At 53.3% G+C, this 14,883-nt stretch overlaps 7 protein-coding genes across 7 annotated transcripts; 6 read left to right on the top strand and 1 right to left on the bottom strand.

The window, feature by feature from the left end:
* Window positions 1-244: 244 nt before the first annotated feature.
* Window positions 245-1,735, top strand: LRP88_01802 (pyridoxal phosphate-dependent transferase; the record flags this gene model as incomplete). Its single annotated transcript, XM_083238475.1, has 2 exons — window positions 245-876; window positions 934-1,735. 2 exons carry the CDS (start codon window positions 245-247, stop codon window positions 1,733-1,735), a joined length of 1,434 nt encoding a protein of 477 aa, XP_083105583.1.
* A 583-nt stretch (window positions 1,736-2,318) lies between these two features.
* Window positions 2,319-3,293, top strand: LRP88_01803 (pyrroline-5-carboxylate reductase dimerization-domain-containing protein; the record flags this gene model as incomplete). The annotated part of the gene is made up of 2 exons (XM_083238476.1): window positions 2,319-2,361; window positions 2,413-3,293. The coding sequence occupies 2 exons, from the start codon at window positions 2,319-2,321 to the stop codon at window positions 3,291-3,293; spliced, it is 924 nt and encodes a 307-aa protein (XP_083105584.1).
* A 101-nt stretch (window positions 3,294-3,394) lies between these two features.
* LRP88_01804 (uncharacterized protein) lies at window positions 3,395-4,123 on the bottom strand (the record flags this gene model as incomplete). Its single annotated transcript, XM_083238477.1, has 1 exon — window positions 3,395-4,123. One exon carries the CDS (start codon window positions 4,121-4,123, stop codon window positions 3,395-3,397), a length of 729 nt encoding a protein of 242 aa, XP_083105585.1.
* A 678-nt stretch (window positions 4,124-4,801) lies between these two features.
* LRP88_01805 (Aldehyde/histidinol dehydrogenase) lies at window positions 4,802-6,640 on the top strand (the record flags this gene model as incomplete). Its single annotated transcript, XM_083238478.1, has 3 exons — window positions 4,802-4,945; window positions 4,995-6,417; window positions 6,468-6,640. The coding sequence occupies 3 exons, from the start codon at window positions 4,802-4,804 to the stop codon at window positions 6,638-6,640; spliced, it is 1,740 nt and encodes a 579-aa protein (XP_083105586.1).
* A 1,109-nt stretch (window positions 6,641-7,749) lies between these two features.
* LRP88_01806 (FAD dependent oxidoreductase) lies at window positions 7,750-9,114 on the top strand (the record flags this gene model as incomplete). Its single annotated transcript, XM_083238479.1, has 2 exons — window positions 7,750-7,959; window positions 8,011-9,114. 2 exons carry the CDS (start codon window positions 7,750-7,752, stop codon window positions 9,112-9,114), a joined length of 1,314 nt encoding a protein of 437 aa, XP_083105587.1.
* Window positions 9,115-10,384: 1,270 nt separating this feature from the next.
* On the top strand, window positions 10,385-11,413 carry LRP88_01807 (dihydrodipicolinate synthase family protein; the record flags this gene model as incomplete). The annotated part of the gene is made up of 1 exon (XM_083238480.1): window positions 10,385-11,413. One exon carries the CDS (start codon window positions 10,385-10,387, stop codon window positions 11,411-11,413), a length of 1,029 nt encoding a protein of 342 aa, XP_083105588.1.
* Window positions 11,414-12,022: 609 nt separating this feature from the next.
* LRP88_01808 (Zn(II)2Cys6 transcription factor) lies at window positions 12,023-14,683 on the top strand (the record flags this gene model as incomplete). Its single annotated transcript, XM_083238481.1, has 9 exons — window positions 12,023-12,111; window positions 12,215-12,337; window positions 12,393-12,514; window positions 12,570-12,767; window positions 12,818-13,362; window positions 13,411-13,684; window positions 13,736-13,911; window positions 13,960-14,134; window positions 14,199-14,683. The coding sequence occupies 9 exons, from the start codon at window positions 12,023-12,025 to the stop codon at window positions 14,681-14,683; spliced, it is 2,187 nt and encodes a 728-aa protein (XP_083105589.1).
* Between the last annotated feature and the right edge of the window lie 200 nt (window positions 14,684-14,883).

Raw genomic sequence — 14,883 nt, forward strand, 5'->3', positions numbered from 1 at the left:
TCCGATGACGGTCAGATGGCGTCTGATGATACGGCCTCGACCAAGGGGCATGTGACAGCCTACACGCTTACCCCGCTCCCCAGACTCCCCGCGCCATCATCAATAGCATCGGTTAGGGTGCCGATGAGTATGGGAGACAAAGATGAGATTAAGTTCAAAAGATGATGCTGTTCACCCATTGTGCTGTTCTCTGTAACTCTAGGATAATCTCTGCCCTCAATCAAAACACTGCATTCTCTGCACAATGGCATCTTCTCTCTCTGGGAGTATCACAATCTCTGGTTCTCGGGCAACCCGGGGCCTAGTTCTACCGCTAAGGTCGTCCAAGTCCAGGGCGCGGGGAGAGAGCATCGTCCAGCTTCGCCGTCATTCTTCAACTTCTACTGCCATTGAGGCTGGCCGGACAGCTGCGCCTACTCGAAGCACAGAGTCTCCCCTTTCAGAGCTTCCTTCTACCGTCTTGTGGCGATCACTTCTCATCAACGCTGTATCCTCAAGACCATGGCTTCTTCTGCCATCCCTCACCCTCCTCCTCAAGCTCTCTCGCCCAGGAAACCCCTTCCTGTTTAATGTCGACCGTAACCCCTTCCTCCGCTCCATTCTAAAGCAGACATTTTACAAGCAATTCTGCGCCGGTGAGACAGGAGTCGAGACACAGGATACGATGAAGCAGCTACAGGATATGGGATTCCGCGGCACAATCCTCACATACGCCAAGGAGACCGTTTTTGACCATCGCACAAACGAGCAGCTCGGTCTTGGTGTGGACGCTTCGTGCAAGGGCGAGGCCCAGTGGAATGAGAGCATCGAGGCTTGGCGTGCCGGAACAGTAAAGACTGTTGAGCTGCTCCGTGAGGGCGATCAATTAGCCGTCAAGTGAGTATTTCTCTAAAAAGGCTTGGTGTTTTTGCAACAATTGACTAACAATTGCAGGCTGACTGGTGCTGGTCCCGCCGTCTGTGAAGCCTTTGCCAATGGCACTCCCCTCCCTCAGCAATTCCTTGACGGCCTCGACGAAATCTCCCAAAAGTGCAAAGATCGCGGAGCCTACATCCTGATCGATGCCGAATCTCAACACTACCAATGGGGCATCTTTAACGTGGGCATAGATCTCCAGCGCAAGTTCAACCGCGACGGACAAGCTGTTCTTTACAACACATACCAGGCCTACCTCAAGAGCACCTTCGAGACGCTCTCCAAGCACCTGGCCTGTGCTCTCGAGGAGGGCTTCACTCTCGGTGTCAAGGTCGTACGCGGCGCTTACATGGCGTCTGACCCCCGGCATCTGATCCACGACACCAAACAAGACACGGACAACGCCTACAACAAGATCGCACAGGGGGTGCTCAGACAAGAGTTTGGTGGATTCGGTGGCAGCAACGCCAAGCCCTTCCCCCCCGCCATGCTCCTCCTGGCCAGTCACAACAAGGAGAGCCTGGTGGCAGCGCACGAACTGCACCAGCAGCGGACCAAGGCGCAGCTCCCGACGGTGCCCGTCAAGTTCGCGCAGCTGCACGGCATGTCGGACGAGGTTAGCTTTAGCCTGCTCAAGCTCAAGGACGACGCAGGGGTGGCCCCCGAGGTGTACAAGTGCTCCACCTGGGGTACCTTGGCCGAATGCATGGCGTATCTGACGCGGCGAGGTATGGAGAACCGGGATGCGGCCTCGCGGACCCACGATGAGTACAGCGCCTTGAAGACGGAGGCCTGGAGGAGATTGGCATTCTGGAGATGAATGTTGTTGGAGGGGTGAATGAAAAGCAATTGCATAGTAGCATTACAGTTTGTTGTTGTATCTAGCACAGAATTTGAATTTGAACATGAACCTTACATGAATCAATTACATGTCTCGAACAACCACTTGTGTGTGTATCTCTCTTCTCTAAGAATCTTTCTTGATACATCATTTGATACATCACTTGATGCACTAGTTAGCCTCATCTTGATATCTCATCTCTTCCCCTCTCACTTACACGTCGTCGTCAACGTCGAAACAAGGTCGCAATCACGATGCATAAACCTCCCCTCTCAGTGGCGTCTGCATCCACCGGCAGGGTTCCCGACGTCCCCACTTGTTGCGGAGGCGACATGACCTCCACGTTATCAGCCCCATCATCGGTAGTCCTCCCGTGCCCCTCACACACAATCTGAACGCTGCAAGCTCACCTGCAAGACTTGTCGACATCTTTCTATCTACGGTTTGGTCTGTATTCGCCTCGCTAGACTATTTCTGTTCTGCGTCCTTCGGCTTTCCTTATCTCGACTTGAGACGCTGCAGATTCGTCACTTGAGCTGTATTCCCACCAACAGAGCCCAACATGTCTAGCCTGAGCAATGCCACCCTCTGCATCCTGGGGACGGGTAAGGGTCCTTGTAAGCGGCCACTTGTTTTTCCTGACTAACAGAGTTCAGGTAACATCACAACACCCATTGTGAAGAACCTCGTCCCTGCCACACGGGATGGAAAAAGCCAGCTGCCTTTTACCAAGTTCATCGCCTGTGTGCGATCCGAGGCTTCTGAGAAGAAGCTCTCTGAGCAGTTTGCCGAGTACAGCGATATTCTCTCTGTGTCTCGTGGTGACAACGTCAAGGCTGTGCAACAGTCCGATGTGATCATTCTTGGCGTGGACCCTGCGGATATTGAGACTGTTCTCACGCAATCCGGCATCCGAGATGCTCTGTCCAACAAGCTGTTGATCAGCGTCGCTGCTGGCTGGACAAAGGAGAAACTCGAGGCTACCATCTACGGAAGTGCAAGCACCTCAGAGAACCAACCTGGACGGGCTTGGGTTGTGCGCACGCTGCCAAACATTGCATCCATGGTGTCTCAAGGTCTCATTGCCATTGAGAATGCTCCCACCGAGCCCGTCTTGCCAGATGAGCACCTCCAGTTGACAAAGTCCATCTTCCAGAGCATTGGTCAAACAGTGGAGATTCATCCTCGTCTCATGAATGCTACCACCGCTGTGGGAGGTTCTACACCAGCTTTCTGGGCCATCATCTGTGATGCCTTTATCGATGCTGCGGTTGCTGTTGGCGTTCCTCGTGCAGATGCTCAGACCATGATCTACCAGTCCATGAAGGGCTCAGCCGAAATGCTTCAGAGCGGTATCCACCCCGGAGTCCTCAAGGACCAGGGAACTTCGCCCGAAGGGTGCACAATTGGTGGAATTATGGTCTTGGAGGAGGCAGGAGTTCGAGGCCATCTTGGGCGTGCTCTTCGTGAAGCCGTCACTGTTGCTCGTCTCATGGAGACTGTCACTCACGTCAACGACACAAGGCCTACTTCATAGTCAAAGCATGTATATAAAGTCCAACAGGACATTCTGATGACAATAAAAATAACATAAGAACACTGGTCCACCAACACCATTTTTCTTTACAAGTGCATCCTCTATAACTTGGCAAAAAATTTGTGAAACCACGAACGACTCTCCATATTCGCAATGCATCCAAATCCAAACGCCGGAATGATTCGAAGAGATCGCACAATCGTTGCTGATAGTAGATCCCTCCGGATCTGAGCGGCTCTCTCCACGAAAGGCACGCCACCAGGTCGTGCGTAGAGATCCAATCCAAGAAGATGCACAGGTGTAGCCGCGAACTGAGAAAAGATTGGCACAGTAAGCTGTGAGATGATGGCTTTCGAGTGCGGATTTGAAGACATGCTATCTGGGATGAGAGCTGACAACCAAGGTGCCATGGTGAAAGAGCCAAAAATGGTGATGGCATCTCGAAAGAGAAACGCTCCAGTGGCAGCTTTGGGGACACCACGCTTGACAACAGGTGCTGCCTTCTTGGGTGGTATACTAGAAGCACTAAACATTTGGGCGTAGCTGACATCCTTCCAAACTCCAAGCGGGACGTTGACGATCATGGTAGACACAAAAGTAATCGTCCCGACGGCAGCTTTGTGGAATTCATGAGCCAGAGTGTCCGAGCCGTTGGAGACGGCATAAGTCGCCGCGTAGAGAGTCCACACTAGACCGAATGGGCGGCCAAAGACAAAACGGCCGGGGCTCTTTAGAGCTGCCACACCGTGTAGCTTCATGCCATAGCCAAAGGGTCGATTAAATGCCACCTTTTCAACCATTGCTCTGAGGATAATTAGAATCTCTTTCATAGCAGAAAATTGAAATTTCACTCACCGGTCAATGATGGTAATTGCAGGCGTAACTAATGTGGCCGAAATTGCAGCGGCCGCCACATCCCCAGCCAACGGCCTCCAGAGATAACTGCGATTGTAGCCATTGTCCGAGACGTCTTGCTGCTGCATGGTAGCCATGGGGAACATTCAGGAAGGATGAGTGAGAACATCCGGGGGGCATCATCGTCTCCAGACCGAAGAGTATACCCAGTATCTCCAGCGTCACCGGAACGGCCTCCTTCGGCTCTCCCGTTACGGGGCCTATCACCATGCCGAAGACCGGACCTCCACCGGGTGCCCCATCCTGAGTCGGATACCGGGCCAACTCCCGGCAGATAAGTTAGATCTCATGCGGCTCTTGTGATGGGGCGTTCCCACCCCAGGGTCCCCCGTGGGGTCGAGATTGTGATCTTGTGATAACTCCACACACCGGATCCTTGCCCGGTGGCTGTGAGGGGTCGCTCTTGAGTCGCCTCCAGATACCCACTAGCCTTCGGCAGGGCCCCCGACATGGCAAACTTCGAGGCGAGCATCAAGATGGATGAATGAGCATAAGAGAGATGGCTTCAGCCTCCAAGTGGTGGTCTTTCTTCAGGCTTCAGCACGAGCATCTTCCTCAACCTCACTCCTCACATCTCACACTCTACCATCACAATGGCCTCTGTTAGAGCTCTCGCTTCCAAGGGCCGCCTGCCCATGGCCCGTGGTCTTCGAACCACTCCTCCCAGCATCTCTATTCAGACTCGGGCAAAGACCACCGTGCCTTTCAGACTCCCTGCTGCCCGCAACGAGCCCAACGTAAGATGACCCCTCCAAGAAACAAGAGACACGCATTAACACCGTCCAGCCCACTTACACAAGAGGCTCTCCCGAGCGTGCCAAGGTTGAGGAGGCCCTCAAGAGACTCCGATCTCAGCTCCCCCTCAAGAGCGAGATCATCTTCAACGGCGCCTCGCAAAAGATTGCCAAGAACGAGGACCAAGTCCTGCCTGCTGAGCACGCCGTGACCTTTACCAACTACCCCCTCGCCACCAAGGAGCAGGTCTCCACCGCTATCGAGTCCGCCCTCAAGGCCAAGCAGTCATGGCAGGACACCCCCTTCGTGGACCGTGTCGCCATCTTCCAGCGCGCTGCTGAGCTCGTTACCACCAAGTACCGATATGATCTTATTGCCGCCACCATGCTTGGTCAGGGCAAGAATGTCTGGCAGGGCGAGATTGATGCCGCCGCTGAGCTGGCTGACTTCTTCCGCCTGAACTGCAACTATGCCGCCGAGATTCTTGAGAAGCAGCCCGACCGTGGTAGCGATGGCATGTGGAGCCGTGTCGACTACCGTCCTCTCGAGGGTTTCGTCTACGCCGTCTCTCCTTTCAACTTCACTGCCCTCGGTGGCAGCTTGATCTCCGGACCTGCTCTGCTCGGCAACGTCGTCCTCTGGAAGCCTTCTCAGTACAACATCTACCCCAGCACCATCATCTACAACATCCTCGTCGAGGCCGGTCTTCCCCCGGATGTCATCCAGTTCGTGCCCGGCGATGCCGCCGAGATCACCGACATCGTCCTTCAGCACCGCGAGTTTGCCGGTCTCAACTTCATCGGCTCCTCGGACGTGTTCCGATCCATCTATGGCAAGATCGGCCAGGGTATTGCTGAGAAGCGATACCGTGACTTCCCCCGAATTGTCGGCGAGACCTCCGGCAAGAACTTCCACCTCATCCATCCTACCGCCGATATCCCCAACGCCGTCAACCACACCATCCGAGGTGCTTTCGAGTACCAGGGCCAGAAGTGCTCGGCTACCTCCCGCGCCTATGTTCCCGAGTCCCGTGCCAAGGAGTTCATCGAGGGACTCCAGGCCGGCATCAAGGAGATCACCATTGGCAACCCTGACAAGGACTTTGAGGCTTTCATGGGCCCTGTTATCCACCGCCGATCTTTCGACAAGATCAAGTCTATCATCGATGAGAGCAACAAGGATCCTTCCGTCAAGGTGATCGCTGGTGGCAAGTACGACGGCTCAGTCGGTTTCTTCGTCGAGCCCACCGTCTACCAGGTCGATGACCCCAACCACAAGCTCTTCAACGAGGAGATCTTTGGTCCCGTCCTGGCTGTCCACGTTTACCCTGATGCTGAGTGGAAGCCTCTCCTCCAGACGATTGACAAGAACGGTGGCGGTCTTGCCCTGACCGGTGCCGTCTTTGCCAACAACCGTTCCGCCCTCCGTGAGGCTGAGGACACCCTCCGCTACTCTGCCGGTAACTTCTACCTCAGTAAGTTCCCCTTATCTATTCTCACCTTTATAATACTAACAAATCTACAGACTGCAAGACCACCGCCGCCCTCATCGGCCAGCAGTCCTTCGGTGGTGCCCGAAGCTCGGGTACCTGCGATCGCGCTGGCAGCTCAGACTTCCTCCGACGCTTCACTGCTCCCCGACTCATCAAGGAGGAGTTCTTTGAGCAGAAGGAGTTCCTGTACCCCAGCAACAAGTAGATATAGAACATTGCATTTAGAAGTGTACGAAAAGCGCAGATTTAGTGTTAATAAAAGAGTCAAACAAACCACCTTCTATCTATCCACTCAACCGTGATCCAATCATCTCACCTTCGCTGCATAAACTGGATCATCCCTCTTTACTACCTTTGTACTACCCATCATAGGTGCTACAAGTCTGTGACTACCGTTGAACTTTGCCTTGACGTTGTAAATGTGGAGAGACAAGGACATGGGTTCAATGGCAACCCCCCCGTTCGTACTCTGTGCCTGTCCCAAGTTCCTGTCTTGCTGTATCGTGTGGGGAGGCCGCTTGCGCTAGCCCAACTTCTAGAAGCAATTCTTGATCCGATGATAGCCTTCACAGCCTCATAATCCACAGTTCTTCCCAATTGGGTTTGTAGCAGACGTGTTCCCAAGCTAACTTAGCTATCTTCAGTGTCACAATATGTTCAAGGCTGACCCGTATGTGACCCGTCAAGCCCGCCCCATGTGACGATAACGCGGATCATGCCGACGACGTTCTCCTTATCCAGCCTTCACCTCTCAAAAATGGCACATTGAATCCCATAGCCGAAAAGTGGTACGACCGATCTCGGCACTTGGTGTGTCCTGGGGGCTCACATCCCCAGTCCAGCGGCTAAGCTAACCCAGAAGGAAGCGAACTTTCCACCTCCGCATTATCGACTCAAGATCGACGCACAACGATGGAGACAAGGCAATGAAAGTGGCGAATGATAGTCATGAGGCGCTTGCCATGTGAGTAACGCCAATCAGCCAGCAGACAAAGCCAATCGCAGCAAGTGTCGGGACGGCTCCCGGGAGCTTGCTCAGTATCATCGGAATGCCAGCCGTTCAATCGCAATCAGCCTCGTCTTCTCCACCATCGCCAAACTCGACACCCTTCTATTCTTGCCTCGCCAGAGGAAATCGAATGATGGCAGGGAGTTCACCTGGTCATTTCAACACGGACCGGCCGTTTGCGGCCGAGGATGAAGACGATGATGATGGCGAGAACAGGATAAAAAGAAGACAAGTTGCGACGATGGAGGTATCAATTCAGTTCAATCCAGTTCTATTCAATCAGAATAACTCTCCAAGGCTGCATCATGAGTATCTCCAAGTCCGAGCCTATCCTCATCGTCGGAGCCGGTGCCTTCGGCCTCTCGACCGTGCTCCATCTTCTCCACGCCGGCTTCAAAGACATCACAGTTCTTGACAGAGACGATGAGGTCCCATCACGTTTCTCAGCTGCCAACGACATCAACAAGATTGTCCGAGCAGAGTACGAAGACGACTTCTACACAGATCTTACTCTGGTAAGTGTCACCAATGTTTCTTAGGTTTCAATGGCTGAATGATGCATCTAGAAAGCCATCGACGCCTGGCAAACGCCCCTGTTCGCCCCGCATTTCCACCAGACTGGTTTTCTCCACTGCGTGTCCGGCTCGGCCCCGAAGGAGGCTTACGACACACTAAAGCGGTTCCAAGATGCGGCCGAGAGACACCCTCGCATCAAGCCTTCGGTGGCCCACATCAACGAGAAAAAGGATATTGATGCTGCCTGCTGGCAGTACAAGCCGAGCCCCTTCCCCGGGTGGCACGGGTACCTGAACAAGCTCGACGGATACGCCCACTCTGGCAATGCCCTACGGTCCATCTACCTTGTTACAAAGGCTCAGGGTGTCAAGTATATTCTAGGCAGTGCCGGAGCTGTCTCTGAGATTGTCTACGATGAGTCCTCCTCCAAAGGCCGGAAGGCAAAGGGCGTCAAGATCGTCAACGGCCTCTTCTATCCCGCCCGTCTCGTCATCGTCGCTACCGGCGCCGCAGGTGGAAAGCTGATTCCCGAGATCGGCAAGCAACTCGTGGCCAAGTCTTGGTCTGTTGCTCATGTTCATCTGACAGAAGACGAGACGTCTGCTCTCCGTGGCATTCCCGTCACCTATGCTCGCGATCTGGGCTTTTTCTTTGAACCCGACCCGAAGACTAACCTGCTCAAGATGTGTCCCATGGGTGGCGGTATCATCAACACTGACCCCAAGAGCGGCATCTCTTACGCCCCCGGTAGCATCAGCGAGAGCGCCTTCTTGCCCGAGGACGATGAGAAGCAGCTCCGACAGCTCCTACGACATGCTCTCCCCCAGTTCGCCGACCGACCCTTTGTGCGAAAGTCACTCTGCTGGTTCGCCGACACGGCCGACTCGGACTTTATCATCGACTACGTCCCCAACACTAGCTCGTCGGTAGTGTTCCTGAGCGGCGACTCGGGCCACGGTTTTAAGATGTTTCCCATCTTTGGCGAATGGGTCAAGGACCTGCTGTTGGCCTCTGATGGAAAGCAGCCCGTGGCTCGGTGGCGATGGAAGACGCCTTCCAAGGACGACAAGAGCGACTGGGGTGGTGCTGTCAGTTGGAGACTTGGAAACTCGAAGGAGCTGGTCGAGCTGAAGCCCAGTCAGTCCAAGCTGTGAAAAGGATGTGTCGAGTTTGTTTTAGGGACCATAATTAGAGACTAATACTTGATTCTGTTGCATCGTTTCGACCGCTTGCCATCTACTTTGACGGCTCCTGATTCTCTCGACGCACATTTGTGATACTCCTCTCCTACCTTAGTACTTAAAGTTGCAACAATCCAGGTGGAGAAAAAGATAGCAAACCTCGTCACTAAGAGTAACAGAATCTTTCTCGCATATTCAACGGTCAAATAAATATGAGTAGTTTGAATTAATTAATGAGTATCTATCAATGACACCAATTATGTTTGTGTTTGCTGGTCACCTTCGCGACTCTCACCATGGCTCAAAGCGGGAAGATCGTGGGCTTGTCCCGTCAAGCTAGAACACCATCTCCACTTGGTATTGAACAAGCATGACAGCATCGTCCAATTGATAATAAAGTCTTCGATAAACTGACATGTTTCTGGTTGATTCATGCCCTATTGTTATCCCATCAAGTGAAAGGGATGATTAAATCGCGTCGGGGTCTTCCTACCCTAGAGAACCAAAGATGTTCAAGGCAGCCCTCTTGGCACACGACGGCTTGGTGTGTGTAACAGAAATATCCTGTGTAGGACGTGTCCAATAGCTTGGTGTCGTACCTATTTTTGCTTCTCCCGTCTCTCATTTTTCCTTCCTTCTTCAACCAGCAGCTGTTGGTCATGCTTACGTGTGATGTCACGACCCCCACGCGTCTGCAACGCGTCAAGATCTTGAGCTTCTAGAATCCCCTATGACCTGGCTGTCTGCACTTCGGCATTCATCTGGTGGCGATAATCAAGATTCAACGCAGTCAAGTCCCGTGCTGCAGACTTTCAACGGCTCTTTCCCGAAGCCATCGAGAACAATTCCATCATGGAGCTGGAAACACCGAGAGAGGCGACGTCGCCGGAACCCTTGTCCGACATATGCCTGTTTGTGATTGGTTCATTTTGTGTTATCCTCCACCGGGACCCCTTCCGGTCAACCGGGTCGCTTCCCGGCCCCGAGACTGATGAGGGGAGTCCGTCGGCGAGTCGTGCATTTTGACCTTTCGTCGGAGCGGCCTCTCATCATCGGAGCCAAGTTGCGATGCAAACCCCACTCTCAATGAGGAGTATCAGCCATGTTCGGACCTTGAACGTGAAAAAGTGAAGTCGATTTGAGATATTTACACACAAGACATTTCCAAGTTAAAAACACAACAAACTGGCCACATCCCCTTGTCAGATCTACCCAAGTCAATACACATAGTCAAAGCGTCACAATGGGCTCGCAAATCCTAGCTTCTCCCCAACCCCACGTTCCCTCTCCGGGCGTGTGGTGTCCGGCCGTCACCTTTTTCGACCACGCCGCCGACAAGCCAGACCATGCCGCTCAAGCAAAGTACTTTGCCCACCTGGCTGATTCGGGCCTGAATGGCCTCATCGTCATGGGCTCCAACGCCGAGGCCTTCCTCCTCACCCGCGAGGAGCGGTACGACCTCATCGCCCTGGCCCGCAAGACCATCGGCCCCGACTTTCCCCTCATGGCAGGCGTGGGCGCCCATTCCACAAAGCAGACCCTTCAGCTGGCTGAGGATGCTGCCAAGGCCGGGGCCAACTATCTCCTTGTCCTGCCCCCTGCCTACTTTGGCAAGGCCACCACCATGTCGGTGGTGAAGCGCTTCTTTGCAGAGGTCGCTCTCAAGTCTCCCCTACCCGTCATCATCTATAACTTCCCCGGCGTGTGCAACGGCGTCGATATCGACTCTGAGTCGATCGTCCAGATGTTCAACCAGAGCAAGGCGACACACCCCAGTGGCAAGTCCAACATTGTCGGCGTCAAGCTCACCTGCGGTTCGGTGGGCAAGATCACCCGTCTCGCGGCGGTCCTGTCGCCCGACGAGTTTTCCACCTATGGCGGCCAGTCCGACTTTTTGATCGGTGGCCTGGCAGCCGGCAGCGTGGGCACCGTGGCAGCCTTTGCCAACGTGTTCCCTACACTGACGTCCAAGATCTACGCCCTGTACAAGGAGGGCAAGTTCGACGAGGCCATGAGGCTGCAGCGCATCGCGGCCCTGGCTGAGAGCCCCTGCAAGAGCGGTGTGGCATCAACAAAGTACGCTGTGGCCACCTACTCAGCCCAGCTGGCAGGCATCGAGGGCGCCGAGGAGAAGCTGGCACCGCGGCACCCTTACGAGCCTGTAGGCGATGCCGTCAAGCAGAGCGTCGCGACACTGATGAAGGAGGCGGGTGAGGTTGAGAAGGATCTGCAAAAGACATGGACGGACCGTGTCAGGGGACGGTTGAACTGAGTTTAGTGTTTAGAGTAGTCTGCATATTAAACTGGCGCTGAAGGCAAAGCCATTGTTGATCTGATGACAGAACAGTTGCAATTGAGTACCGAATGAACCGTGCAGCAGAGACTTGGCAGAGACAGAAACATCCAGGGCGTACATAGCACGACTGCATGAGACGGAATCCACGTGTCGGGATCGAGATGATGTGGATGGATAAAGGAGACCTTCAGCCATGCCAACCAACCCCTGTCATCAGCATACAGCATCTCGACAGTCACCACGAGATAGCCAGCCGTTCCTCCTCCACGTTCTAGCGCCACAATGGAAAGCTGGGGTCCTCTCCAGGCGTGTCCACACCACTATCATTCACTGCTGAGGTGAAGTGATAACACTATCCCTGTCTAGCCCCGACGAACCCGAACCCCGATAAGGGCCGGCGACATTGTCCTTCTACCCCGCATATCGTGTTGGAGCTACTGCAAGCCTGCAACCAAATTTCCAACCATCTCGTGACTTTTTGCCTCCCAACTCGAAAGCAAGACGAGGCCCATAACACCCCCCATCCAGCCCTTCCACCACCTCTAGACCCTCTATCCATTCAACCCCAGGTCGGACTGTAGTACCATGCCGCCGAGCTCTTCCTCAAACGCAAGGAGAACAGCGGATTCTGCAAACTCGCGAGGAGGCCGCGTGTCCAAGAGATCCGATAACGCGTTCGTCAAGCCCGCCCCCCATCTCTCCCCAATTTACAGAAAAAAAACCATCCTTGTCCCCCTCATATGCAACATGACGCTGACCAAGAGAACCACACCCCAGCTGTTCACGGTGTCGCAAGCAAAAGATCAAGTGTTCGGGTTCACACCCTTGCGATGCCTGCAAGAAGCGCAAGCTGTCGTGCGAGTTTGACCAGCGCGATCAAAAGATCTTGGTCACAAGAGGGTAAATTTTCGAGATTGTTCTTTTGTTCTGGAATGACGTGTTGATCGGCTTTTAGCTTCATTCTTGATCTGCAGCAACAGGCTGCCAATAGTCAACGTCGCGCTGGTGCTGCAGAGTATGTTACACCAGGGTCGCTGGACACAAACATAGACGTTGGCGGCAGAGCTCCTGAAGAAGGTTTGTCTCTATATACCTCACTGGCTGCTGTAGTTCATGGCTCATTTCGAAATAGGCGACACTGTCACCGTCAATGTCAACCATCCTCCCTCTCCAGGCGGCAATGCCTCCACTGTCCCAACAGATGATGCATTATCGGGTAATAGGAGTAGCTCAAATAGCAGAAATGGGCTGGATCCAGTGGCTTCTGCTCTCACAAATCCTCTTTCGACGGGACAGTCCAAGTTTATGACCTCGGCCGAGGGAAGAGAATGTGAGTCCTCCACATCTGTCCTCGCTTGACACTTCTGACGCCTATCTTAGTTTACCTTGGCACCTCTTCAAATTGGTCCTTCAGTCGCCGTGTACTCAGTCTCACACATGAGTACATTCATCAGAGCCCAATCGCGGCAGACAACCTGCTCTTTGACGGCTCAGCCTACGATCTAGGATGGGATGGCTCTCGCATCAGCCCACCTCCAGAACCTCCTCTTATGCCCAGTCTGGACCACGCTGTGTATCTCATCAACACAGTCAAGTTTCACTGCAGCCAAATATTTCACTTGTTCGATGATGAGTCGTTTACACAGTATCTTCACGAATTCTATGCCGACCCGACCAGTCACATCGCCGTCGCAGATCTTCGCTATATTCACCTCCTAGTTATTCTCGCCTTTGGCAAGGCGTTTGCCGAAACCAACAACTACCAATCCAAACGACCGCCCGGCGCTGATTACTTTGTCACTGCTCTTCGCCTGTTGCCCAGCATTCATATTCTCGTCCAAGAACCGATTTTATCGACCGAAGTTCTCTGTTGTATCGCCCTTTACTTCCAGTGCCTCGACTATCGGCACTCGTCACATTGCTATGTGGGTTTCATAGACCAAAACTGTTGAATTTCAGCTAATCCCCTGCAGATTGGCCAAGCCATGAGAATCGCTCTCTCACAGGGCATGCACACAGACATGCCCCTGGAACACCTAGGGGAAAAGATCGTCGAGCGAAGCCGCAAGTTATGGTGGACAGTCTATGTCCTTGACCGTGAAATGACATCGTTGATGGGCTTGCCTCAAACTATCCACGACGACGATGTGCATCCTCAGCTACCGCACTTTTCTGGCTCGACTCATAGAGTGGCAGCTCTTCATATGCAGATTCGGTTATGCCGGACTATTGCTTCGATCAACAGAGGTAAGAAACGCGCCGAATGAGACCATCATTTCACTAACACGCAACCCCCAGGTGTCTATGGAGCCAACGGGCGACTGAACAAAAAGTTTTTGCTTAGTACCAAGAAAGTCCTCGAGAACATCGCTGGGCTAGCCGACGAACTTCAGCAGCAGTTTCCCCTGGGCGTGGATAGAGCCATCAATGGAGTCTCTCGAACCTCGGGCTACCTGCATTTTCTCTACCACCAGGTGAGTAAATAACCCATAGAGTCTAAGAGGGTTTGCTGACTTGGCTAGTGCATCGTCCTTGCAACACGGCCACTGCTCCTCTGCTTCCTCAAGATCCGGTTCGAGACTCCCGGCTCCATCACGGAAGCGCTCAACTCCTCTCAAACTGTCTGGAACCTGATCAAGATGTGTGTCGACTCATCCTACCAAATGATCAACATTCTTGGCTGTTTGCAAAGTCAAGGTCTGCTTGGTAAACTCACCGAGATTAATCTCGCTGGGAAGCATTATACTGACCCTGTCATTAGAAGCCTTTCTCCCTTTTGATCTCGAGTCTCTATTTATCTCGAGTTTGAACCTGCTTGTCGCCCCTGTTCTCGATCCTCGATTTCTTGAGCATGATACGTCGTTTCGCCATAAGTCGTATTCTATCTTTAATGAGATGATTGGAAAGGGGAATCTCATTGCAGTATTCCGAAGATCCGAACTTCAGCAACTCGACGACATGCTCAGCCGCCTGCCCCGAGAAGCCACCGAACAAACACCTGTCCCAGCCAACGTCGATGGTCAAATCATAGGAGGCTCGATGACTGATGTTCCGGAGGGCGCAACACCGGCCATGGATTCTCTCAATGGAGACAACGAGGCGATGGCGTCCATGATCCCAGGCATGGATGACTTTGGAATGGATGCGTGGTTTACGACTGCGCAGATGATTGATATGGCAAACTCGATTGCGAATAGCGACACCGAGTGGGTTTCTCATACCGTGATGGAACATGACATCTGGTAGGGAAAATTTCAAAGAACGGGGAGTGAGTACAGGGGGAGGGCGATGGCTGGCCATTTGGGCAAGCCATGTGGGATTCGACCCTCACAGGCCACTGACGAAAAGCATTTGTTTTTATTCTCAACTGGATGGCAAGCATGGAGCGTGGGTCAGGAATGTTTCCGGTATCAACGCCGGCTGATAAGGTATGGAGTCTTGGAGGG

The sequence above is a fragment of the Fusarium phalaenopsidis genome (genome assembly GCF_050370095.1).
Source record: "Fusarium phalaenopsidis strain FUZ10S chromosome Unknown contig_32282, whole genome shotgun sequence".
Lineage (NCBI taxonomy): Eukaryota > Fungi > Ascomycota > Sordariomycetes > Hypocreales > Nectriaceae > Fusarium > Fusarium phalaenopsidis.